The 26,962-nt window shown below is 46.8% G+C and overlaps 2 protein-coding genes across 2 annotated transcripts in view; one reads left to right on the forward strand and one right to left on the reverse strand.

Moving 5' to 3' along the window:
* Window positions 1–10,593: 10,593 nt before the first annotated feature.
* The window catches only part of LOC138786760 (zinc finger protein 84-like), a 790,489-nt gene continuing 774,120 nt past the window's right edge, over window positions 10,594–26,962 (reverse strand). Inside the window, exon 3 of the mRNA XM_069963796.1 lies at window positions 10,594–12,562. Within this exon, the coding sequence (XP_069819897.1) occupies window positions 11,094–12,562 (1,469 nt within the window). The 3' untranslated portion in view covers window positions 10,594–11,093. The remainder of the gene's footprint in view (window positions 12,563–26,962) is intronic.
* LOC138787615 (zinc finger protein 420-like) overlaps window positions 24,270–26,962 on the forward strand; it is a 42,431-nt gene continuing 39,738 nt past the window's right edge. Inside the window, exons 1-2 of the mRNA XM_069964956.1 lie at window positions 24,270–24,570; window positions 25,759–26,584. Of these exons, the coding sequence (XP_069821057.1) occupies window positions 24,493–24,570; window positions 25,759–26,584 (904 nt within the window). The 5' untranslated portion in view covers window positions 24,270–24,492. The remainder of the gene's footprint in view (window positions 24,571–25,758; window positions 26,585–26,962) is intronic.

The following is a 26,962-nucleotide window of genomic DNA, read 5'->3' on the forward strand; positions in this document are numbered from 1 at the left end:
TCTGAATGCGTACTCGTATGGTCAGAGATTGTTCCTCGTTTGTTGTGGCATTATGCCAGGGACCCTGAGGCAGGAGAAAGATACAGACAGACGCTCAACGCCCGTATGTCCAGGTTCGTTAGATCCAGATCTGGCGTGGTCGTGCAACATCGCCAGTTGTAAGGGGGAAGCAGCGGGCTGATATCAGATGATGGGGTACATCTTTCAGATAGGGACGGACATATTTTTGTCCGGCCTTCAGGACGGAATTGAGCAGGCACTCTTCCTGTTGGGTGGTGGTCGGAGCCCTGTGTAGGAACAGTGCTCCTTCGTGGCGGGAAAAAACCTGATTTGCAGTGCTGGGGAATAGCAGTCGTACGTGTGCGGTGGGAGTCCGCCGGTGGCACCCTGAGGCTACCCCATTGGTTATTGGCACTCCAGTGCCGTGGTTACCTAACGGTTTAATATGGTTAAATAAAAGCTGTGGCCGACCATCACTCAGCAAAGAAACATTGTTGTCTGTCGTTATTTCTAGCGGCGTTAGAGTTAATTAAGTTTAGTCATGGAACTCTATACAGTCTGGAGACAACAGTAGGGGGAAAGTGGCCATGTTTTTGTAGCGCTGGATAACTCCTTTAAGTGGTGGGGGTGGGGGGGAGACGCAGCTGTCATGGCCTGAGCAGCAGGGACAGGTGGTAGAGTGGATATCAGATAACACTTCCAGTCACTTCTCCCCCCTCATCCACACAGTCTCCTCACTAGCCAAGAGTCTCTGACCCCCCCTCTTACTGTAACCCCCTTTGGGGTGACCTCTGTGGGCCGGGTGTGTGGTAATGTAGCTCTCACCTCACCCCAAATCTTGGTCGCAGCTCTTGGGGTACTCAGTAATGGTTAATGTTATTGCCAGGGATTGATTTGGGGAAACCCCTGCCCCGCTTACCTACACACTCACTCCAGAGGAGGAGGAAGAGGAGAACAGATTTATTAGGGGAAATGGAGACCACAGGGACATATTGTCTGGGTAAGGTAATAAACAAGTGGTGAACAGATGGCAACTCAGCATAAGGGGAACCGTAGTAATAGTACAATATAAAGTAGTAATAGTAATATACTGTAGTAATAGTAATATACAGTAGTAATAGTACAATATACAGTAGTAATAGTAATATACAGTAATAATAGTACAGTATACAGTAGTATAACCCAAACCCCCACCCAATAACACCCCACACAGTCTCTGGTGAAAAACCAAATAGGACTCTCCTATCTACCCCTATGACTCCCTGATACAGTCTGCCGGCCGGCTGTAGATTAGTCTGTCAGTTACTTGGTGGATGTGGTGGGGCACTTACTGTCTATGACTCCAGCAGGGGGGATGACTCCAGGAGTCGGTGCTGGCTGTGGGGTCACCGGCAGAATCCTCCGGACACCAGGACCCTGCTGCTCTGTGCAGATTATACAGCTGCTGGTCTCTCTGTCTCTTCTCACTGCAGGATGGGGTCTCTTTCTCCTGTCTGCCTGTATGTAGGATGTACTTGTTGCAGAAGGTATGCCACTGTCTCTTTAGACCATGCTGCTCTCTCCAAGATGTCTCCAGGCTCTTCTCCTTCTCCCCCCACCAGTCCCTCCTCAGCCCGGCCCCTCTCCCCAGTGCTCCATCTCCTATAGGCTGAGGGAACAGAAAGGATCTAGTGTTCATGGGACATGTAGTCCAACTCCGCTCAGAACCAGTGTCTGAAGCTGTGAATCCCCGTCCATAGCTAAGATCAGGGCCGGCTCTAGGTTTTTGTGGGCCCTTGGTCAAGAGAGTCTCAGCAGGCCCCTTTGTATAGCACACCTCGGGGCACACCTAGCACACCTCGGGACACACCTACCAAATAAAGTTTGACAAAATACCGAAAAAAAACGTAATTCAGTAACTCACAGGTGACGTCTTATTTGATCTGAGGCGATCGCTCTCCATTTCCTCTCCATCTTGCCCAGACCACCATGATGATTTCTTCAAGCTACAATTCTTCTCTTCAGAACCTGTCAGGCAGACATCTTAGGCTCCGCACATTTCCAGCAACTTCCTTCCCTTTTCCCCACCCATACTTTCATACAGTAGTAACTCCGCTGTTTGGTGTGCAGTAAAGTAAGGAGGTATGTGGGTGCCGTATGTAAGATCCCGTGCTGTGCCCCCATATAGTAATAATGTCCCCATGCTGTGCCCTCCATATATTAATAATGTCCCCATGCTGTGCCCTCCATATATTAATAATGTCCCCATGCTGTGCCCTCCATATAGTAATAATGTCCCCATGTTGTGCCCCCCATATAGTAATAATGTCCCCATGCTGTGCCCCCCATATAGTAATAATGTCCCCATGCTGTGCCCTCCATATAGTAATAATGTCCCCATGCTGTGCCCTCCATATAGTAAAAATGCCCTCTGTGCCCATAGTAATGCCCCCTGCAATGCCCCCTGCTCTGCCCCCATAGTAATGTCTCCTGTTCTGCCCCATAGTAATGCCCCTGCTCTGCCCCACAGTAATGCCCCCTGCTCTGTCCCCTGCCCCCATAGTAATGCCCCCTGCTCTGTCCCCATATTAATGTCCCCTGCTCTGCCCCCATAGTAATATCCCCTGCTCTGTCCCCATAGTAATGTCCTCTGCTCTGTCCCCATAGTAATGCCCCATGCTCTGTTCCCATAGTAATGTCCCTTGCTCTGCCCCATAGTAATGTCCCCTGCTCTGTCCCATAGTAATGTCCCCTGCTCTGTCCCCTGCCCCCATAGTAATGTCCCATGCCCCCATAGTAATGTCCCCTGCTCTGCCCCCATAGTAATGTCCCCTGCTCTGCCCCATAGTAATGTCCCCTGCTCTGTCCCATAGTAATGTCCCCTGCTCTGTCCCCTGCCCCCATAGTAATGTCCCATGCCCCCATAGTAATGCCCCTGCTCTGCCCCCATAGTAATGTCCCCTGCTCTGCCCCCATAGTAATGTCCCCTGCTCTGTCCCCGTAGTAATGTCCCCTGCTCTGCCCCCAAAGTAATGTCCCCTGCTCTGTCCCATAGTAATGCCCCCTGCTCTGTCCCCTGCCCCCATAGTAATGCCCCCTGCTCTGTCCCCATATTAATGTCCCCTGCTCTGCCCCCATAGTAATGTCCCCTGCTCTGCCCCCATAGTAATGCCCCTGCTCTGCCCCACAGTAATGCCCCCTGCTCTGTCCCCTGCCCCCATAGTAATGCCCCCTGCTCTGTCCCCATATTAATGTCCCCTGCTCTGTCCCCGTAGTAATGTCCCCTGCTCTGCCCCCATAGTAATGTCCCCTGCTCTGTCCCCATAGTAATGCCCCTGCTCTGTCCCCATAGTAATGTCCCCTACCCCATAGTATGTCCCCTGCTCTGCCCCCATAGTAATGCCCCCTGCTCTGCGCCCATAGTAATGTCCCCTACTCTGCCCCCATAGTAATGTCCCCTACTCTGCCCCCATAGTAATGTCCCCTACTCTGCCCCCATAGTAATGTCCCCTGTCCTGTCCCATAGTAATGCCCCCTGCTCTGCCCCCATAGTAATGTCTCCTTCCCCCATAGTAGATGCCCCCTGCTCAGCCCCCATAGTAATGTCCCCTGCTCTGTCCCCATAGTAATGTCCCTTGCCCTCCCCCCATAGTAATGTCCCCTGCTCTGCCCCCATAGTAATGTCCCCTACTCTGCCCCCATAGTAATGTCCCCTGTCCTGTCCCATAGTAATGCCCCCTGCTCTGCCCCCATAGTAATGTCTCCTTCCCTCATAGTAGATGCCCCCTGCCATGCCCCCATAGTAATGTCCCCTGTTCTGCCCCATAGAAGATGCCCCCTGCTCTGCCCCAATAGTAATGTCTTCTGTCCCTATAGAAATGCCCCCTGCTCTCCCTCAACACAAAATAATAATAAAAAATTATACATAAAATAATACTCACCTAATCTGCCACGGGGATGGATGCGCAGCGCTGCAGAGGGAGGCCCAGCCCGGGACGCAATACAGGTGGACAGTGTCGTCCCTTTGCCATGCCCCCCCCCCCCCCAGTGGCTTGCTGCTCGGGCAAGTGCCGGTGACCCCTTGAGAGGCTGTGGGCCCCGGCACTTGCCCGAGTAAGCCGCGTGCTGACGCCTGCCCTGGCTAAGAGTGCAATCCCCTCTGTAGCAGCGGTTACACTAGTCACCCCACCCTTGCTCACACATCCTTTTCCGGAATTGGTGTAAAGTGAAACTGGCTCAGTCGCCCCTAGCAACCAATCAGATTCCACCTTTCATTTACCAAAGAGTCTGTGAGGAATGAAAGGTGGAATCTGATTGGTTGCCGGGGGCGACTGAGCCAGTTTCACTTTACACCATGTTTGATAATTCTCTTACCCTTGATGTGTAGTGATGCCCAAACACTGGAGCATCCGCCATCTCCTGGGGATTTTGGTGATGTGGACCAGCAACCTGCATGTGAAACCATGAGCGATGATGATGATGATGATGATGAGACACAGTTGCCGCCGTGGAAAATTAGCTGCTCAATCATTTAAAAAAACTAAATTCAAACGTAAATGTCTGGGCTTTTTTCTTTATCTTGGTGGTTCAGCGATTTCTGAGACGTACCCAGGGCCGTCTTACTCATTGGGCATGGTAGGCGGCTGCCCGGGGGCCCTTGCATCCTAGGGGGCCCCTGTCCCAGTGGCAGACCTATCGCATGTGCAGCCGGGGCCCCGAGGAGGAGAGGGGCCAGCTGCGGCCGCTGCTCCCTGCCAGGCAAGGTTTTTAAACAGGGGCCTGGGGCTGCTTATAAAGATCTCTGCAGCCAAACGTCCCCTAATCAATTAAAGCAAGCAGGCTGCGGCTGGCTACATTGAGGTACGCACGCACGCTCTGCAATTTCCTCGGTGCCTAAGTGAGCAGCTGGAGTTTGGTGGCCTCACAGCCGCCTCCCGACCTCCTAGCCCCGGCACACAGGACCTGCTGTGTGTAATGGAGTATGTGTGCTGGGGTATGTGTGCTGTGCTATGCTTTGTGTAATGGGGTATGTATGCTGTGCTATGCTATGTGTAATGGGTTATGTGTGCTGGGGTATGCTAAGTGTGCTGGGGTATGCTATGTGTGCTGGGGTATGTTATGTGTGCTGGGGTATGCTATGTGTGCTGGGGTATGTTATGTGTGCTGGGGTATATGTGCTGTGCTATGCTATGTGTAATGGGGTATGTGTGCTGGGGTATGCTATGTGTGCTGGGGTATGTTATGTGTGCTGGGGTATGCTATGTGTGCTGGGGTATGTTATGTGTGCTGGGGTATGTTATGTGTGCTGGGGTATGTTATGTGTGCTGGGGTATGCTATGTGTGCTGGGGTATGTGTGCTGTGCTATGCTATGTGTAATGGGGTATGTGTGCTGGGGTATGGTATGTGTGCTGGGGTATGTTATGTGTGCTGGGGTATGTTATGTGTGCTGGGGTATGTGTGCTGGGGTATGCTATGTGTGCTGGGGTATGTGTGCTGTGCTATGCTATGTGTAATGGGTTATGTGTGCTGGGGTATGCTAAGTGTGCTGGGGTATGCTATGTGTGCAGGGGTATGTTATGTGTGCTGGGGTATGTGTGCTGTGCTATGCTATGTGTAATGGGGTATGTGTGCTGGGGTATGTGTGCTGTGCTATGCTATGTGTAATGGGGTATGTGTGCTGGGGTATGTGTGCTGTGCTATGCTATGTGTAATGGGGTATGTGTGCTGGGGTATGTGTGCTGGGGTATGTTATGTGTGCTGGGGTATGCTATGTGTGCTGGGGTATGTGTGCTGTGCTATGCTATGTGTAATGGGGTATGTGTGCTGGGGTATGTGTGCTGTGCTATGCTATGTGTAATGGGGTATGTGTGCTGGGGTATGTTATGTGTGCTGTGCTATGTGTGCTGGGGTATGTGTGCTGGGGTATGTGTGCTGGGGTATGCTTTGTGTAATGGGGTATGTGTGCTGTGCTATGCTATGTGTAATGGGGTATGTGTGCTGGGGTATGTTATGTGTGCTGGGGTATGTGTGCTGGGGTATGTTATGTGTGCTGGGGTATGTGTGCTGGGGTATGTGTGCTGTGCTATGCTATGTGTAATGGGGTATGTGTGCTGGGGTATGTGTGCTGGGGTATGTGTGCTGTGCTATGCTATGTGTAATGGGGTATGTGTGCTGTGCTATGCTATGTGTAATGGGGTATGTGTGCTGGGGTATGTGTGCTGGGGTATGTTATGTGTGCTGGGGTATGTGTGCTGGGGTATGTTATGTGTGCTGGGGTATGTGTGCTGTGCTGCTGAGAGACTGTTTTGTGAATTAAAGTTTATGTTAACAATAATTAGTATTTTTTATTGTACGTAATTGTACTGGCTAGGGGCGGGGTTGCATAGATGGGGGGGTTTTGATGGTGGCGGCCAGGGGGGGGCTGGGGGCCAAATCGCACCTCTGCCCAGGGGCCCATAATGCTGTTAAGACGGCCCTGGACGTACCCGGGTTTTACCTCCAGGACTATATAGAGGGCTCACCTCATTCACGGGCCTCAAATACAATTCCTACATGGTTTCCATAAGCCCCACACCCCTATATGTGTAGGACGTGTCTGACCACATCACACACACAATGATAGTTAGCGGTGGGTGCTGTGTGATGTCCCCCCCCCCTCTGCCTAGGCCTCTGCGGTTGTCATAGACAATGTGATATAAAGAGGGGCAGGATAATGTTTCTCTTGCTTACAATTTGGCTTTCTGTCCATGATAATGTAGAGGAGAGAAGGTCTCACTATTATGAATATCTCACTTCTCGCTCATCTCTAGTGTTCACTTTGTATTTTTATTTATTCTAATTATTTAGTTTTCTAACATGTAACTGTAACCTCTGTACTGTGTATAATAAAACGCTGCGGAATCTGTTGGCGCTATACAACTAAAACTATTATTATTACTAATAAAGAGACGGCAGTGACCGCTCTGAGGCAGGAGGGGGCGCCCTTTACCGGAGCAGCCAGTACGGGGTTGCCGGACCTTCATGGGCGTTGGTCTGTGGTCGGGCTCTACAATTTCTCCTGTCTCCGATTTTCCCACAATTGTAGCATTTAGGGCTCTTTCACACTATCCGTGCCGCGGTCTGGATGAGAATCGCGGCAGGGATCCCCTACCCGTCGCCCGTCATGGATCCCCCCCACCCCCGCCACCTAGCCGCAGAGATGACAGGAAAGCATGATGTGCTCTCCTGTCATCTCATCTACTACTCACCTACTCCCCGTGCTGACCGGCTACACGTGTTCCCTGGAAGTGGGCGGGACTATACTGCCAGGAGAAGGTAGCGTAGTCCAGGACACTTCTGGTGAAGATGAAGCCGGTCAGCACGGGGAGTAGGTGAGTTGTAGATGAGATGACAGGAAAGCACATCATGTTCTCCTGTCATCTCTCCGGCTAGGTGGCGGGGGGGGGGGGGGGGGGATCTGTTCTGCGATCCGCACTATGACATGTCCTATTTTTTCGCAGTGCGGGTTGCGGCACGGATCATGTGAATGGCCACATTCACTACAATGGGCCCTAAAATTTCCGTGGTTGCACCCTGTCTGCCCCCACATCCCTGTACCCTGAAGTACCTTATTTTCCCCACTAGGTGTCGCCACTGTTTTTACCTTGTGTGCACAGCTGTAGAGCCTAAGGGTTAACTGTTTTATACCATGTGTTGTATGCTGACCAGTTACAGGTGCTCTTTCTTTCTTTCTTTTCTTTCTTTCCTATCCTTTCTCTCTCACACACACTCAGCCCCACCACTCACAGGAGGGTTTAAATTTACCTCTGTAGGAGGAGTTAACCTGGTGGAGGAAGTGAGTTCAATCTTAGTCAAGTTTCCAGAGGGAGAGGACACACAGAGACCAAGTTCCTGCAGAAGTTAAGCCAGGGCCTGGCTTTGGCCAGGACCCCTGACAGGGACCAGAAACAGATGCAGCATAAGACTTTATTTTCTATGTCAGCAACTACCACAGTTATTCAGTACTAAGCTCCACTTAGGGAAAAGAAGCCACCTAGGACAACCCTTGCCCACGCCAAGAACCCATCTAAAACATGCATGGCAGCTTACCCCAGTAGGACAAAGCTTCCAAGAATAGGTCTACGTATTCTACTGTGCACACCCAGATAACTGACAACTGTGGCTTGTGCTGATACCGATTCTACATTGGACAGGGCTCCTCTAGCAACTCCTCTCCTTTTCCTTCTCTACAAAGCACTTACTACCGAGCACTGGTCCTATTATACTGTTAGCAGCTACGTTTTCCAGTATCAAGATCTGCACAAATTGTATTAAGTTTATTGTTCACCTGCAACGTTGTTCAGTAAAGTGTTCTGTTTTGGACTCTATTTTCTCTGTTTGCACCTGCACCTATACACACATCTCCCTCTACCTTGGGTTATTTTTCCTCTTCTCTGTGGGTGGCGGTACCGATATCCCGGGTGGGTCTACTACCACTCCAGGTTGCCGTAAGAAGTGCCCAAGGGACCCGCAACATGCCAGGAGGTTACCGGCCAAACAGGTATCAACATCACACCTGTGCACTACTATCGTGCTGGCGTCACGAACACAACATAACTGGCCGAGTACCAGCTAATGAGAATATCTATCTATCTATCTATCTATCTATCTATCTATCTATCTATCTATCTCCTATCTATCTATCTATCTATTATCTATCTATCTCTCCTATGTATCTACCTATCTATCTATCTATCTATCTATCTATCTATCTATCTATCCATCTGTGTGTTTATGTTATTACACTTTGTTTTAGCTTTTTTTGGTGTATTACAGTGATTATGCTCTTATATCTCTTATTATTAGATATTCCAGATAACAGAATTTTTTAATGTTACTACAAATCTATGCTGTTTCCGTAGCTGCGGGGGACACAACAGTGTGGTACTGTGGTACTGATTCATAAGCCGCACAATGTCGTCATTTTGACTACTTCCGCTGATGTGTCCCACAGGAAACGGCCGCTCAGCATAGCACGGTATAGTGTATAGCACAGAATAATGCTATGTATGCTGAGCGAACATTTCCTGTAGGAACGACACATCAGCAGAAGTAGTCAGACAGTGGGCAGCTCAAGAACCGGCGGCAGCGGCAGAAAGCGTAACAGGTAAGTATACCTCACTGTTGTGTCCCCCGTAGCCACGGCAACAGCATAGACTAGTACTTTATGCCACACAACCCCTGTAAAGCTGTATTATTTGATACCAAAGCGTAGAAATATTGTGTGTCCATATGTAGGGGGCTTGTGCTCCTGATCTTTTAAGACCCTGGTAACGCTGCCGTCAGACACCACCTTCTCTATATAACTATGACTATATATTTTAGCACTTGGGCCCCCACTTTTATATTTGACCTAAAACCGACCCTGAAAGAGGAAGGAAAAGGCACCGAGCAGTGTAAGACGCTGAAGCTACCGTGCCAGCACTGTTATCACACGAGGTCTGTGCGCTCCTTCTCGGGTCGCCTTCCTGGTCCAGGGGGGCAGCACTGGGTTGAGGTGTAGAGGCCACGTCCCACGTTCAGGCTCCAGATACTGTTAGGGTATATTCACACGGGCGGGCTCGCAGCGAGATTCTCGCTGCGAGCCCGGCAGGTCCTGTCAGTTCCCATAAACTACATACTTGCTGCGGTCTAAACGACCGCAGCGAGTATGTAGTTATACCGCCCTTAACCCCTTCTGCCCCCGCCGGCTCCCCCGCTGTAAGCAGCATACATTACCTGTCCTCGCTGCACGGGTCCGGCGTCCTGCTCTCCCGTCCGGTCAATTAGTGTGTTGCCCAGCCGCAGCCACTGATTGGCCGGGCGGGAGAGCAGGACGCCGGACCCGTGCAGCAAGGACAGGTAATGTATGCTGCTTACAGCGGGGGAGCCGGCGGGAGTAGAAGGGGTTAAGAGCGGTATAATTACATACTCGCTGCGGTCGTTTAGACCGCAGCAAGTATGTAGTTTATGGGAACTGACAGGACCTGCCGGGCTCGCAGCGAGAATCTCGCTGCGAGCCCGCCCGTGTGAATATACCCTTAGGGTGAGACCTTAAATGAAAGTCTCTCAGCTATACCTGGGGGCTGTCTGATTGTAAAAGTTGGGTGACAGCTGCAGTCTGTGCGCGAGTATCAACCAGACACATGAGGCCAAGTCCGTGCTCAAGCTGCTTCTGTTTATTATAGGAACGTCCCTTCTTTTATATCTTTTATTTTATTTTTTTATTAAAAAAAATATCTTTATTACAAAATACATCTAAACAACAATTACAATTTTCTCCCTTACCATAGACCCATTAGACATACGTTATTTTCCCCTTATATACTCCATATTCTTACACAAAGAAAAGAATACACACTGTTAGCTTACGATGAGGCACATCTTCTCCCGGCGCCACCAAAAAAGGATGAATAAATTCCATTCACAAAGGGTAAGAAAAAAAATAACAAGAATTGGCGGCTCTTGAACATAAGGCATCCAGGAAAGCTGCCGAGGACACGAGACCCAGACCCCCCCCCCCCCCGATCCTCATCCCTCGAGCGGGATGGTCCCCCTGATCCCCACCTTCTCAATCTCCAATATCCAACAATTCAATATCAAGCAAAAAAAAATCAATACAAATAAAGTAATAATCCATCTATAAGGCATATGTTGGAGCTACAACACTTGATATCATACTTGTGTTCACCATCAACTCCTTTTACCCCAATCTTCCTTCTTTCCGAGAACGTGGACCCTGTCAGAGCCCATCCTCCCGGGAAGGAAAGTTATTCATGCATACTGATACCCCCTTCTTTTATATCTTATCATGAAGGTTACAAGTCAGGAGCGGAACCAGATGTGTTACATATCCCAAGACCTGGAGCAGTGGTGGTGTCCATCTCTAGCCGTCCTGGCCGTTATCTATCGGCAAAACTCCCAGAACTTGCAGCTAAGCTATTTCAGTACAATAAGTATAAAAGAACAAGCTCCATAACACATGGTGACAGAGCGGGGGCCTCCTCCCCCGCAGCTATCTGCAGAGCATTACACCAAGCATGTACACATTCCATGAAGAAAGTATAAAAGGAAGCAACACAGACAAAATGGACTCTCAACTCCGCACCCCTGTGTGACTTTTTTCATGTTTAAGGAAAGCTGATTTCACAGTAAAACATTTTCCACATTCTGAACATGAAAAAGGCTTCTCCCCTGTGTGAGATTTTTGATGTTCAACCAGATTTGATTTCCCAATAAAACATTTTGCACATTCTGAACATGAATATGGCTTCTCCCCTGTGTGAGTTCTTTCATGTAGCGTGAGGATTGATTTCCGAGAAAAACATTTCCCGCATTCCGAACAAGAAAATGGCTTCTCTCCTGTATGAATTCTTTCATGTTTAACAAGGGCTGATTTACGAGTAAAACAATTCCCACATTCTGAACATGAAAATGGCTTCTCTCCTGTGTGAATTCTCTGATGTTCATTCAGAGTCTTTTTCAGTGCAAAACATTTGCCACATTCGGAACATGAAAATGGCTTCTCCCCTGTGTGAGCTCTTTGATGTCTGACAAGAGCGCATTTTTGAGTAAAATTTTTCCCACATTCTAGACATGAGAAAAGCTTCTCTCCTGTGTGACTTTTCTGATGTTCAACAAGCTCGGATTTGCGTTTAAAACATTTCTCACACTCTGAGCATGAAAACGGCTTTTCCCCTGTGTGAGTTCTCATATGTATAACAAGATGCGATGTCCGAGTACAATTTTTCCCACATTCTGGACATGAAATCGGCTTCTCTCCTGCGTGACATTTCTGATGTTCAACAAGCTCTGATTTGCGTTTAAAACATTTCTTACATTCTGAACATGAAAATGGCTTTTCCCCTGTATGAGATCTCATATGTTCAACAAGCTCTGATTTGCGTTTAAAACATTTCTTACATTCTGAACATGAAAATGGCTTTTCCCCTGTATGAGATCTCATATGTTCAACAAGCTCTGATTTGCGTTTAAAACATTTCTTACATTCTGAACATGAAAATGGCTTTTCCCCTGTATGAGATCTCATATGTTCAAGAAGCTCTGATTTGCATTTAAAACATTTTTCACATTCTGAACATGAAAATGGCTTTTCCCCTGTGTGAGTTCTCATATGTATAACAAGCGTTGATTTGTGTTTAAAACATTTCTTACATTCTGAACATGAAAATGGCTTCTCCCCTGTATGAGTTTTCATATGTTCAACAAGCTCTGAGTTGCGTTTGAAACATTTCTCACATTCTGAACATGAAAATGGCTTCTCCCCTGTATGAGTTCTCATATGTTCAACAAGCTTTGATTTATGTTTAAAACATTTTCCACATTCTGAACATAAAAATGGCTTCTTCTTATTCGGCTTAACAGAATGAAGTAAATCAGCAGATGGAACTTGTATAACAGGATGAGATGGCAGATCTTTGCTGTGAGGGGCTGGGGGTATATCTGGGGGAATAAAATGTTCTTCATATGTATCTTGTGTGATCTGACCATCTGCTGTAATATCTGGAGATATCTGATGTCCCTCTGATCTCCGGGTACACTCAGCTGCCAAGAAGAATCACATCTTATTATTATTATTATTTTGGTGTAATATAACATTACAGTGTCCCGGACATTATAAGAATGTATGACATGTTACAGATGGTAAAAGTCCGGACTGGTCGGGGCCTGACCCCCCAGTCTCTAGATATATCAGAGAGAAGCGCCTGGCTTTGTGCTTCTCTCCCTGCTGCAATCTGTGTATCTCTGCATGGTACAGGCTCCAATGTAAATCTATGGGTCTCAGGAGCCGATCCTGCACCGTGCCCGGTGGGTGCTGGTTACTATCTGCAGCCGACACCAGACGATAATCATCAGAGATCGCTCCAAAGCCGATCATCTCAGGCTGATTTCTATAGTCGCTTCCAGTGCTGAGATATAAGCCCGTTACTACTGAGGTTCCAGTGCCCAGGGGGGGGGGGGTTTCCCCAGCAAGGCCAATACCGCCACATACTGTACCCTCTGTGTATAATACCGCCACATACTGTACCCTCTGTGTATATTACTGGCACATACTGTACACTGTGTATAATACTGCCACATACTGTACTCTCTGTGTATAATACCGCCATATACTGTACCCTGTGTGTATAATACTGCCACATACTGTACCCTCTGTGTATAATACTGCCACACACTGTACCCTGTGTGTATAATACCACCACACACTGTATCCTCTGTGTATAATACTGCCACATACTGTACCCTGTGTATAACACTGCCACATACTGTACCCTCTGTGTATAATACCGCCACACACTGTACCCTCTGTGTATAATACTGCCACATACTGTACCCTCTGTGTATAATACTGCCACATACGGTACCCTCTGTGTATAATACTGCCACACACTGCACCCTCTGTATATAATACTGCCACACACTGTACCCTCTGTGTATAATACCGCCATATACTGTACCCTCTGTGTATAATACTGCCATATACTGTACCCTCTGTATATAATACTGCCACACACTGTACCCTCTGTGTATAATACCGCCATATACTTTACCCTCTGTATATAATACTGTCACACACTGTACCCTCTGTATATAATACTGTCACACACTGTACCCTCTGTGTATAATACCGCCATATACTGTACCCTCTGTGTATAATACTGTCACACACTGTACCCTATGTGTATAATACTGCCATACAATGTACCATAGAACATAATACAGAGAGGAGGTGTGTATATAGTCCTGTCTATTACCTGCTGCTGGGAGGGGCTGCTGATCCTCCAGCATCACATCCTTGTACTGATCCTTGTGTCCTTCTACATACTCCCACTCCTCCATGGAGAAATAGACCGCCACGTCCTGACACCTTATAGGAACCTGACACACACAATGATCACACAGTCATCCCCCCCACCCCTCCAGTGGTGTTACTGTATAATGTCCCAGCATTCCCAGCAGCCACAGTCTCACCTCTCCACTCAGCAGCTCCACCATCTTGTTGGTGACTTCTAGGATCTTCTCTTCCTCCATTTCCTCATGTATCAGGGGCCCCGGGATTGGGCTCAGGGTTCTTCCCCATCCTTCACCCCCAGGGGCCCCACAGCGCCCACTAGAGGACTTCTTCACTACTGTGTAATCCTGTGTATGGAGAGACACATTACTATCACTCCATCCATTCCCAGAATCCCTCACCTCTCCAGTCCTATCCATCTGTTATTCCATAGATAAGAATGATGTCATGATGACATCACTCCCAGAATCCCTCACCTCCCCAGTCCTATCCATCTGTTATTCCATAGATAAGAATGAGGTCATGATGACATCACTCCCAGAATCCCTCACCTCCCCAGTCCTATCCATCTGTTATTCCATAGATAAGAATGATGTCATGATGACATCACTCCCAGAATCCCTCACCTCTCCAGTCCTATCCATCTGTTATTCCATAGATAAGAATGATGTCATGATGACATCACTCCCAGAATCCCTCACCTCTCCAGTCCTATCCATCTGTTATTCCATAGATAAGAATGATGTCATGATGACATCACTCCCAGAATCCCTCACCTCCCCAGTCCTATCCATCTGTTATTCCATAGATAAGAATGATGTCATGATGACATCACTCCCAGAATCCCTCACCTCTCCAGTCCTATCCATCTGTTATTCCATAGATAAGAATGATGTCATGATGACATCACTCCCAGAATCCCTCACCTCTCCAGTCCTATCCATCTGTTATTCCATAGATAAGAATGATGTCATGATGACATCACTCCCAGAATCCCTCACCTCTCCAGTCCTATCCATCTGTTATTCCATAGATAAGAATGATGTCATGATGACATCACTCCCAGAATCCCTCACCTCTCCAGTCCTATCCATCTGTTATTCCATAGATAAGAATGATGTCATGATGACATCACTCCCAGAATCCCTCACCTCTCCAGTCCTATCCATCTGTTATTCCATAGATAAGAATGATGTCATGATGACATCACTCCCAGAATCCCTCACCTCCCCAGTAAGCAGGAAGAGTATGTGTAGGGTGCGGGTTATTATCCTCTCGGCCATCTTCTTCCTGTCTCTCTCCATCCCTGCTCGGTCGGACATGAAGCAGTGGATCCTATATTGTAGGAAGCTGAAGGGAAAGATGAGATGATGTAAGAAAATGTTTTTCTATTCAATCAACTGATTTCAGAACATTATATAGATTTGTAATTTACTTCTATTAAAAAATCGTCCAGTACTTATCAGCTGCTGTATGTCCTGCAGGAAGTGGTGTATTCTCTCCAGTCTGACACAGTGCTCTCTGCTGCCACCTCTGTGCATGTCAGGAACTGTCCAGAGCAGGAGAGGTTTTCTATAGGGATTTGCTGCTGCTTTGGACAGTTCCTGACATGGACAGAGGTTGCATCAGAGATCACTGTGTCAGACTGGAAAGAATACATCATTTCCTGCAGGACATTCAGCAGCTGATAAGTACTGGACGACTATTTTTAAATATACATACCAGAAACAAGGAATAAAGTTCTGTCTCTTGTGACGCGTCAGCAGAAATAGAATAAAAAAACCGTTGTTTGCTTAAAGAGAACCTGTCACCCCCCGTGCCGGGGTGACAGGCTCCCGACCCCCCGTTAGAGCCCCCTATACTTACTTCATCCCGCCGGGTCCCGATTCTGGAGGTGGTCGGGTGATGAAGATCTCAGCCGCTGCAGCCCGGCGCGTGCGCTGAGAGATGAGTCCAACACCCATAGAGAATGACAGGAGAGTCCAGCGCTCCGTCATTCTCTATGAGCGTTGGACTCATCTCTCAGCACGCACGCCGGGCTGCAGCGGCTGAGATCTTCATCACCCGACCACCTCCAGAATCGGGACCCGGCGGGATTAGGTGAGTATAGGGGGCTCTAACGGGGTCGGGAGGCTGTCACCCCGGCACGGGGGGTGACAGGTTCCCTTTAAACCCATCCAGTCCTGAAGGGGTTAATCCTCCTGCTGCCCCCCAGCTCCTTCCCTGGGGTGATTCCACATATGTACATACACACAGTGGCGGTCTTTGGCACCAAGCACCCCAACATCCAGGGGGCCCCCACGCCCCGCTCTTGTGCTCCAGACCGCTGGACAGGGCCGCTTCCCCGCTCGCTGCTGCCATCTGAACTGTAACTATGAGCACTCGTAATGAGCGCTCATAGTTACATGCAGCAGCACTGACAGGGCGGGAGACATTGACTCGCTTCCTGTCAGTCACTCTTGTGGCCGCGGGAAGGGTTTTCCCTGCGGTCACAAGTGGCAGCTTTGTCCTTGTGGTGTCGGCGCTCCATTTACATCACTGGAGCATCGGCGCCAGGACAAGGGGAGTGCGGCCACTTGTGATCGCAGGGAAAACCCTTCCTGCAGCCATAAGAGTGAAGAGAAGAGGAGACGCCCGGACCCAGGTGAGTATAAGTGTTTGTTTTATTGTGTTATATACTATATGGGAGGGGGAGCACACAGGGGTCTGTTTAACTGGGGGAGCGCACATCGGGGGTCTATATAAATGGGGGGAGCACACAGGGGGGCTATATAACAGGGGGAGCACACAGGGGGGCTATAGACTACTGGGGCTCCACAGAGGGGTCTATATACTACTGGGAGCAGCACACAGGAGGTCTATATACTACTTGGAGCAGCAGAATGGGGTCTATATACAACTTGGAGAGCACACAGGAGGTCTATATCCAAGTGGGGGAGCACACAGGGGGGCTATATACTACTGGGGGAGCACACAGGGGTCTATATACTACTGGTGGGGCACACAGGGGGTCTATATACTACTGGTGGGGCACACAGGGGGTCTATATACTACTGGGGGAACATACAGGGGGTCTATATACTACTTGTGAGGCACACAGGTGGTCTATATATAACTGGGGGAGCACACAGGGGTCTGTATACTACTGGGGCAGCACACAAGGGGTCTATATAATACTGGTGGGGCACACAGGGGGTCTATATACTACTGCGGGAACCACACAGGGGGTTTATATACTACTGGAGGAGCACACAGGGGTCTATATCCAAGTGGGGGAGAACACAGGAGGTCTATATCGAAGTGGGGGAGCACACAGGGGGGCTAAATACCCCTGAGGGAGCACACAGGGGGCCTATATACTAGTGGGGGAGCACACAGGGGGTATATACAACTGGGGGCAGCACACAGGGGGTATATATACAACTGGGGCAGCACACAAGAAGTCTATATACTTCTGGGGGAGCACACGGGGGGCTATATACTACTGGGGGCAGGACACAAGGGGTATATACTATTAGGGGCAGCACACAAGGAGTATATATTACTGGCGGTAGCACACAAGGGGTATATACTACTGGGGGCAACACACAGCGGTCTATTGTTTTGGAACGCGTGTCGAGGGGGGGGGCTCATACATTCTACATAAGAAGTCATTGTTCTAGCCCCCCCATCCTCCCCTAATCTTTATCTATTGGCAAATAGTCCCAAACCAAAGACCTTGGATTACAGCAAGAACAACAAAACAACATATTCCAATAGAGGAAGAGAGCGGGAGGGGCCTGTCCAGCATCTGTCTATAGAGCGGTATACAAACATATATATATACATTATAAGAATATGACATATATAATAGACTCTCAACTCCACATATCCCTCCACCTGCAGAGCCGTACAGGAGCCGTGTGCTTCCCCCGCTCTCTAGTCACAGTTGTTCCTGTCAGATACAGAAAGCGTCTGTTCTCTGGTTACAGGACTGATAGAGGAAGTACAGTGCTGGGTATATGTAGCTGAGCTGTATATGTGTGTAATGTACATGTAGCTGAGCTGTATATGTGTGTAATGTACATGTAGCTGAGCTGTATATGTGTCATGTACATGTAGCTGAGCTGTATATGTGTAATGTACATGTAGCTGAGCTGTATATGTGTAATGTACATGTAGCAGAGCTGTATATGTGTAATGTACATGTAGCTGAGCTGTATATGTGTAATGTATATGTAGCTGAGCTGTATGTGTGTAATGTACATGTAGCTGAGCTGTATATGTGTAATGTACATGTAGCTGAGCTGTATATGTGTAATGTACATGTAGCAGAGCTGTATATATGTAATGTACATGTAGCTGAGCTGTATATGTGTAATGTACATGTAGCTGAGCTGTATATGTGTAATGTACATGTAGCAGAGCTGTATGTGTGTAATGTACATGTAGCAGAGCTGTATGTGTGTAATGTACATGTAGCAGAGCTGTATATATGTAATGTACATGTAGCTGAGCTGTATATGTGTAATGTACATGTAGCTGAGCTGTATATGTGTAATGTACATGTAGCTGAGCTGTATGTGTGTAATGTACATGTAGCTGAGCTGTATGTGTGTAATGTACATGTAGCTGAGCTGTATATGTGTAATGTACATGTAGCTGAGCTGTATATGTGTGTAATGTACATGTAGCTGAGCTGTATATGTGTAATGTACATGTAGCTGAGCTGTATGTGTGTAATGTACATGTAGCTGAGCTGTATGTGTGTAATGTACATGTAGCTGAGCTGTATGTGTGTAATGTACATGTAGCTGAGCTGTATATGTGTGTAATGTACATGTAGCTGAGCTGTATATGTGTAATGTACATGTAGCTGAGCTGTATATGTGTGTAATGTACATGTAGCTGAGCTGTATATGTGTGTAATGTACATGTAGCTGAGCTGTATATGTGTAATGTACATGTAGCTGAGCTGTATATGTGTAATGTACATGTAGCTGAGCTGTATGTGTGTAATGTACATGTAGCTGAGCTGTATGTGTGTAATGTACATGTAGCTGAGCTGTATATGTGTAATGTACATGTAGCTGAGCTGTATGTGTGTAATGTACATGTAGCTGAGCTGTATATGTGTGTAATGTACATGTAGCTGAGCTGTATATGTGTGTAATGTACATGTAGCTGAGCTGTATGTGTGTAATGTACGTGTAGCTGAGCTGTATGTGTGTAATGTACATGTAGCTGAGCTGTATATGTGTGTGTAATGTACATGTAGCTGAGCTGTATGTGTGTAATGTACATGTAGTTGAGCTGTATGTGTGTGTAATGTACATGTAGCTGAGCTGTATATGTGTGTAATGTACATGTAGCTGAGCTGTATATGTGTGTAATGTACATGTAGCTGAGCTGTATATGTGTGTAATGTACATGTAGCTGAGCTGTATGTGTGTAATGTACATGTAGTTGAGCTGTATGTGTGTGTAATGAACATGTAGCTGAGCTGTATGTGTGTGTAATGTACATGTAGCTGAGCTGTATATGTGTGTAATGTACATGTAGCTGAGCTGTATATGTGTGTAATGTACATGTAGCTGAGCTGTATGTGTGTGTAATGTACATGTAGCTGAGCTGTATATGTGTAATGTACATGTAGCTGAGCTGTATATGTGTGTAATGTACATGTAGCTGAGCTGTATGTGTGTAATGTACATGTAGCTGAGCTGTATATGTGTAATGTACATGTAGCTGAGCTGTATATGTGTAATGTACATGTAGCTGAGCTGTATGTGTGTAATGTACATGTACCTGAGCTGTATGTGTGTAATGTACATGTAGCTGAGCTGTATGTGTGTAATGTACATGTAGCTGAGCTGTATGTGTGTAATGTACATGTAGCTGAGCTGTATATGTGTAATGTACATGTAGCTGAGCTGTATGTGTGTAATGTACATGTACCTGAGCTGTATGTGTGTAATGTACATGTAGCTGAGCTGTATATATGTGTAATGTACATGTAGCTGAGCTGTATATGTGTGTGTAATGTACATGTAGCTGAGCTGTATATGTGTGTAATGTACATGTAGCTGAGCTGTATATGTGTAATGTACATGTAGCTGAGCTGTATGTGTGTAATGTACATGTAGCTGAGCTGTATATGTGTAATGTACATGTAGCTGAGCTGTATATGTGTAATGTACATGTAGCTGAGCTGTATATGTGTGTAATGTACATGTAGCTGAGCTGTATATATGTGTAATGTACATGTAGCTGAGCCGTATGTGTGTAATGTACATGTAGCTGAGCTGTATATGTGTGTAATGTACATGTAGCTGAGCTGTATATATGTGTAATGTACATGTAGCTGAGCCGTATGTGTGTAATGTACATGTAGCTGAGCTGTATATATGTGTAATGTACATGTAGCTGAGCCGTATGTGTGTAATGTACATGTAGCTGAGCTGTATATGTGTAATGTACATGTAGCTGAGCTGTATGTGTGTAATGTACATGTAGCTGAGCTGTATGTGTGTAATGTACATGTAGCTGAGCTCTATGTGTGTAATGTACATGTAGCTGAGCTGTATATGTGTGTAATGTACATGTAGCTGAGCTGTATGTGTGTAATGTACATGTACCTGAGCTGTATGTGTGTAATGTACATGTAGCTGAGCTGTATATGTGTGTAATGTACATGTAGCTGAGCTGTATATATATGTAATGTACATGTAGCTGAGCTGTATATGTGTGTAATGTACATGTAGCTGAGCTGTATATATGTGTAATGTACATGTAGCTGAGCTGTATGTGTGTAATGTACATGTAGCTGAGCTGTATGTGTGTAATGTACATGTAGCTGAGCTGTATATGTGTGTAATGTACATGTAGCTGAGCTGTATATGTGTGTAATGTACATGTAGCTGAGCTGTATATATGTGTGTAATGTACATGTAGCTGAGTTGTATGTGTGTAATGTACATGTAGCTGAGTTGTATGTGTGTAATGTACATGTAGCTGAGCTGTATGTGTGTGTAATGTACATGTAGCTGAGCTGTATGTGTGTGTAATGTACATGTAGCTGAGCTGTATGTGTGTAATGTACATGTAGCTGAGCTGTATGTGTGTGTAATGTACATGTAGCTGAGCTGTATGTGTGTAATGTACATGTAGCTGAGCTGTATATGTGTAATGTACATGTAGCTGAGCTGTATATGTGTAATGTACATGTAGCTGAGCTGTATGTGTGTAATGTACATGTAGCTGAGCTGTATATGTGTAATGTACATGTAGCTGAGCTGTATATGTGTAATGTACATGTAGCTGAGCTGTATATATGTGTAATGTACATGTAGCTGAGCTGTATATGTGTGTAATGTACATGTAGCTGAGCTGTATATGTGTAATGTACATGTAGCTGAGCTGTATATGTGTGTAATGTACATGTAGCTGAGCTGTATATGTGTAATGTACATGTAGCTGAGCTGTATATGTGTGTAATGTACATGTAGCTGAGCTGTATATGTGTAATGTACATGTAGCTGAGCTGTATATGTGTGTAATGTACATGTAGCTGAGCTGTATATATGTGTAATGTACATGTAGCTGAGCTGTATGTGTGTAATGTACATGTAGCTGAGCTGTATGTGTGTGTAATGTACATGTAGCTGAGCTGTATGTGTGTAATGTACATGTAGCTGAGCTGTATATGTGTAATGTACATGTAGCTGTGCTGTATATGTGTGTAATGTACATGTAGCTGAGCTGTATGTGTGTAATGTACATGTAGCTGAGCTGTATATGTGTGTAATGTACATGTAGCTGAGCTGTATATGTGTAATGTACATGTAGCTGAGCTGTATATGTGTGTAATGTACATGTAGCTGAGCTGTATGTGTGTAATGTACATGTAGCTGAGCTGTATATGTGTAATGTACATGTAGCTGAGCTGTATATGTGTGTAATGTACATGTAGCTGAGCTGTATGTGTGTGTAATGTACATGTAGCTGAGCTGTATGTGTGTGTAATGTACATGTAGCTGAGCTGTGTGTAATGTACATGTAGCTGAGCTGTATATATGTGTAATGTACATGTAGCTGAGCTGTATATGTGTAATGTACATGTAGCTGAGCTGTATGTGTGTAATGTACATGTAGCTGAGCTGTATATGTGTAATGTACATGTAGATGAGCTGTATGTGTGTAATGTACATGTAGCATGTACATTACACACATACAGCTCAGCTACATGTACATTAAACACACATACAGCTCAGCTACATGTACATTACACATATACAGCTCAGCTACATGTACATTACACACACATACAGCTCAGCTACATGTACATTACACACATATACAGCTCAGCTACATGTACATTACACACATACAGCTCAGCTACATGTACATTACACATATACAGCTCAGCTACATGTACATTACACACATACAGCTCAGCTACATGTACATTACACATATACAGCTCAGCTACATGTACATTACACACATACAGCTCAGCTACATGTACATTACACACATACAGCTCAGCTACATGTACATTACACACACACATACAGCTCAACTACATGTACATTACACATATACAGCTCAGCTACATGTACATTACACACATATACAGCTCAGCTACATGTACATTACACACACATACAGCTCAGCTACATGTACATTACACACATATACAGCTCAGCTACATGTACATTACACACATATACAGCTCAGCTACATGTACATTACACACATACAGCTCAGCTACATGTACATTACACACATATACAGCTCAGCTACATGTACATTACACATATACAGCTCAGCTACATGTACATTACACATATACAGCTCAGCTACATGTACATTACACACATACAGCTCAGCTACATGTACATTACACATATACAGCTCAGCTACATGTACATTACACATATACAGCTCAGCTACATGTACATTACACATATACAGCTCAGCTACATGTACATTACACATATACAGCTCAGCTACATGTACATTACACACATACAGCTCAGCTACATGCACATTACACACAGGGCTCCGCTGCAGGCATATAATACACACACATACACAGCTCTGCTCCACACACATCACACACACAGCTCTGCTGCATACACATCACTTCAGCTCATCCAGCACAGCAGAGTCCTGCATACACTGAGCAGCAGCCCCTGATCATGTGACTCCTCCTCCTCCTCCATGTGGCTGATCACATGACTGTGACATCATGGCAGGTCCTGGAAGCACACGGGAAGCACACAATCTGCTAAGAAAGGCCTGGAAAAATTAAGTTCCTCCCACACAAGTCACATGAGCGTGACGTCACCAAGGGTAAATAGAGTCTCTTGGAAATAGCATCTACTGTAGCCCACTTCCTGGATTCCGCACAGGGTGAGCACACGGTGGGGGAGCAGCAGGGACGCAGTTTCGGGTTCTCACTTTTCTCTCAGACGTCCGGGGAGCAGAGTTCGGGCTTTAGTATTTTTTTTAGGTTTCAGATAAATTCTTGAATAAATAATTGCTGCTCCGTGTATAATCCTCCCTGTGAGGACGCGGCTGCCGGCGGGTGTTGTGTCTATCAGACTTATATTACTATGAGGTAACTTTACCACAAAGTCAGATAAATCATCCACAGTCATTTTAGGACTGTAATCAGCCATTATATTATATCCCTCCGGCTGTGCCCCCCTCTCCCGTCACCCCTCCGGCTGTGCCCCCCTCTCCCGTCACCCCTCCGGCTGTGCCCCCCTCTCCCGTCACCCCTCCGGCTGTGCCCCCCTCTCCCGTCACCCCTCCGGCTGTGCCCCCCTCTCCCGTCACCCCTCCGGCTGTGCCCCCCTCTCCCGTCACCCCTCCGGCTGTGCCCCCCTCTCCCGTCACTCCTCCGGCTGTGCCCCCCTCTCCCGTCACCCCTCCGGCTGTACCCCCCTCTCCCGTCACCCCTCCGGCTGCCCCCCCCCCACCTCTCCTGTCACCCCTCCGGCTGTGCCCCCCTCTCCCGTCACCCCTCCGGCTGTGCCCCCCTCTCCCGTCACCCCTCCGGCTGTGCCCCCCTCTCCCGTCACTCCTCCATCTGTGCCCCCCTCTCCCGTCACTCCTCCGGCTGTGCCCCCCTCTCCCGTCACTCCTCCGGCTGTGCCCCCCTCTCCCGTCACCCCTCCGGCTGTGCCCCCCTCTCCCGTCACCCCTCCGGCTGTGCCCCCCTCTACCGTCACTCCTCCGGCTGTGCCCCCCTCTCCCGTCACCCCTCCGGCTGTGCCCCCCTCTCCCGTCACTCCTCCGGCTGTGCCCCCCCTCTCCCGTCACTCCTCCGGCTGTGCCCCCCTCTCCCGTCACCCCTCCGGCTGTACCCCCCTCTCCCGTCACTCCTCCGGCTGTGCCCCCCTCTCCCGTCACTCCTCCGGCTGTGCCTCCCTCTCCTGTCACTCCTCCGGCTGTGCCCCCCTCTCCTGTCACTCCTCCGGCTGTGCCCCCCTCTCCTGTCACTCCTCCGGCTGTGCCTCCCTCTCCTGTCCATCCTAGGTCCAGCCTCATAGGCCGCACCTATACGTCCCGAGGATATTACTGGGAGCCATTGTCAGGACCCAGGAAAGGCGACTTTTAAAGGGGATGACTGTGTGATCATTGTGTGTGTCAGGTTCCTATAAGGTGTCAGGACGTGGCGGTCTATTTCTCCATGGAGGAGTGGGAGTATGTAGAAGGACACAAGGATCAGTACAAGGATGTGATGCCGGAGGATCAGCAGGATGATCAGGTAAGGAATATGTACAGATAACATTAGACAGTGCGGCCTTGGTCACAAGAGCTTACAATCTATGGGGAAATATGGTTGAGAAAGTTAAAAACTTCATGGGTTGTACAGTGGTCAGCCATATTGTATACATAATAAAATCTGTAAGCCAACAAGCAGCCGGTGTCTGTCTATGTGTACAGACACAAGTTCATGGAGATCGGGGATACTCTTGAATAAGGGAAGGGACAGTAAAAAAAAAAAAAAAAAAAAAGTGATAACGAATGTGATTTAGTTTCCTAGAACAAACAAATCACAGATCTCAATATATGGGAATATGGAAGGAGAAAATTTGTGGTGAAGTTTGTAGAGCTTTCTCCTAGCACATATAGGACCCGTGGGGCTTCAGGCCGGGCCTTGTTATCAGATCATTGATTTATTTACAGTCCTGCACCCTGGACTGGGCACTGCAGCTCAACTATAGTAATTACATTATAGCTATTCAGGATTAGTGACTACACCTCAGGATACAGGAGAGCATAAGCTAAGACCCCATATACTTCTCAAGGGAGACCTCCTTGTTCCAGCTATAGAAATACGGAGTCCTTAATTGTTGTGGAAGATTTTCTGCCAGCGTCACCTAATAAAATACAGTATAAGCAAGGTACAACGCCAGCTCTCTGCTCTCAGACTGTAAAGCGCACAATGCTCCACTCCAATTGTGTATAAAACGTAGTTAGGCTATGTTCACACTACGTAAAACAACAGCCGTAGTTTTTACCGCAAAACTACGGCCGTTGTTTTGAGTATGATACGTTATAGCAATTCGTACGAACTACGGTCGTACGATGCACACAGCATATAAGACTACGGCCGTAGTTCGTACGGACCCGCGAAAAATGAACCTGTCTGCTGCAAAGTTGATGATGGACACAACTTAGTTGCTGTTACAGTTTAAGGCTATGTTCACATGCTGTACAACCATTGGCCATTGTTTAACGCTACCAGCAGATGGAATTAATGATCATAATCACTAATTCCGGCCGTAGCGTAGGCAGCGTTAAACAACAGCCGCTCACTGGAGACGACCGTTGTGTGTACAGTGTGTGAACGTAGCCTAAAAAGTAGTCATGATAATTTAGCATCTTTTCTGCTGATCTTATAATAAGTGACCGCTTCTCCTGCCTGACTCTTTCAGTATTTCTTTTTCAGTTTAATGTTAGAGCTGTAAGCGTAAAGGATGAAGAAGGTGATCAAGAAGTGACAGAAGATAGCAGTAATGAGCAGTATAAGGAGGACATTCCTACAGAAATAAATTGGAACCATATTAAGGTTACAGATGTAAGAATAAAGGAGGAAGAAGAAGAAAAAGTAGTAACAGAAGTGAGCAGTAATGAGCAGTATAAGGAGGACATTCCTACAGAAATAGGGTGGAACCATATTAGGGTTACAGATGTAAGAACAAGGGAGGAAGAAGAAGAAAAAGATGTGACAGAAGACAGCAGTAATCAGCAGTGTAAGGAGGACATTCCTACAGAAATAGGGTGGAACCATATTAGGGTTACAGATGTAAGAACAATGGAGGAAGAAGAAGAAAAAGATGTGACAGAAGACAGCGGTAATGAGCAGTATAAGGAGGCCATTCCTACAGAAATAAAGTGGAACCATATTAAGGTTACAGATGTAAGAATAAAGGAGGAAGAAGAAGAAAAAGTAGTAACAGAAGCGAGCAGTAATGAGCAGTATATGGAGGACATTCCTATTACTGTTACAGACATAAGAGTAAAGGAGGAAGAAGACCACAGTATAGAAGACATTCCCACAGGAATAAGGCGAAACCATAGTAATGTTACCACTGTAAAAATAAAGGAGGAGGAGGAAGAAGTGACAGATGACAGCAGCGTGGAGGACATTCCAACAGAAATAAGGCGGAACCGTATTAACATTACAGACGTAAAAGTAAATGAGGAGAAGGAAGAGACAGATGTGAGCAGTGATGAGCAGTATAAGGAGGATATCACTACAGGTAACCGCCCTGGTGAGTAGTGACCACTAAATGCAGCCAATCGTAATAGACTATAGGGGTGAGTGACAGTCTCACCACTCTAAAAACGCCCAACCAAGAATTTTGTTTCTTTTGTGGAATGCAATATCGGAGAGACCAGATCTCAGACAGAGCTAGCGAGTAGTAATAATTGCCAGACAGCAGTAGAAATAACCATAAATATTGATGAGCTCCATAGGCCAACAATCATGCGCCTTAGACCTAAGAGAATAACAATGCCCCACCCACCATGTTTCACTACACACACTGTAGCATCATCAGGGGAAGTGGGGCAAATGACACACATAGGAGCCTTTTGGATTCAGAATGATTTTCTCCATTGATGTCATGAGGGGCCTCCCACACACTAAT

The sequence above is a fragment of the Dendropsophus ebraccatus genome, chromosome 3, assembly GCF_027789765.1.
Source record: "Dendropsophus ebraccatus isolate aDenEbr1 chromosome 3, aDenEbr1.pat, whole genome shotgun sequence".
Taxonomy (NCBI): domain Eukaryota; kingdom Metazoa; phylum Chordata; class Amphibia; order Anura; family Hylidae; genus Dendropsophus; species Dendropsophus ebraccatus.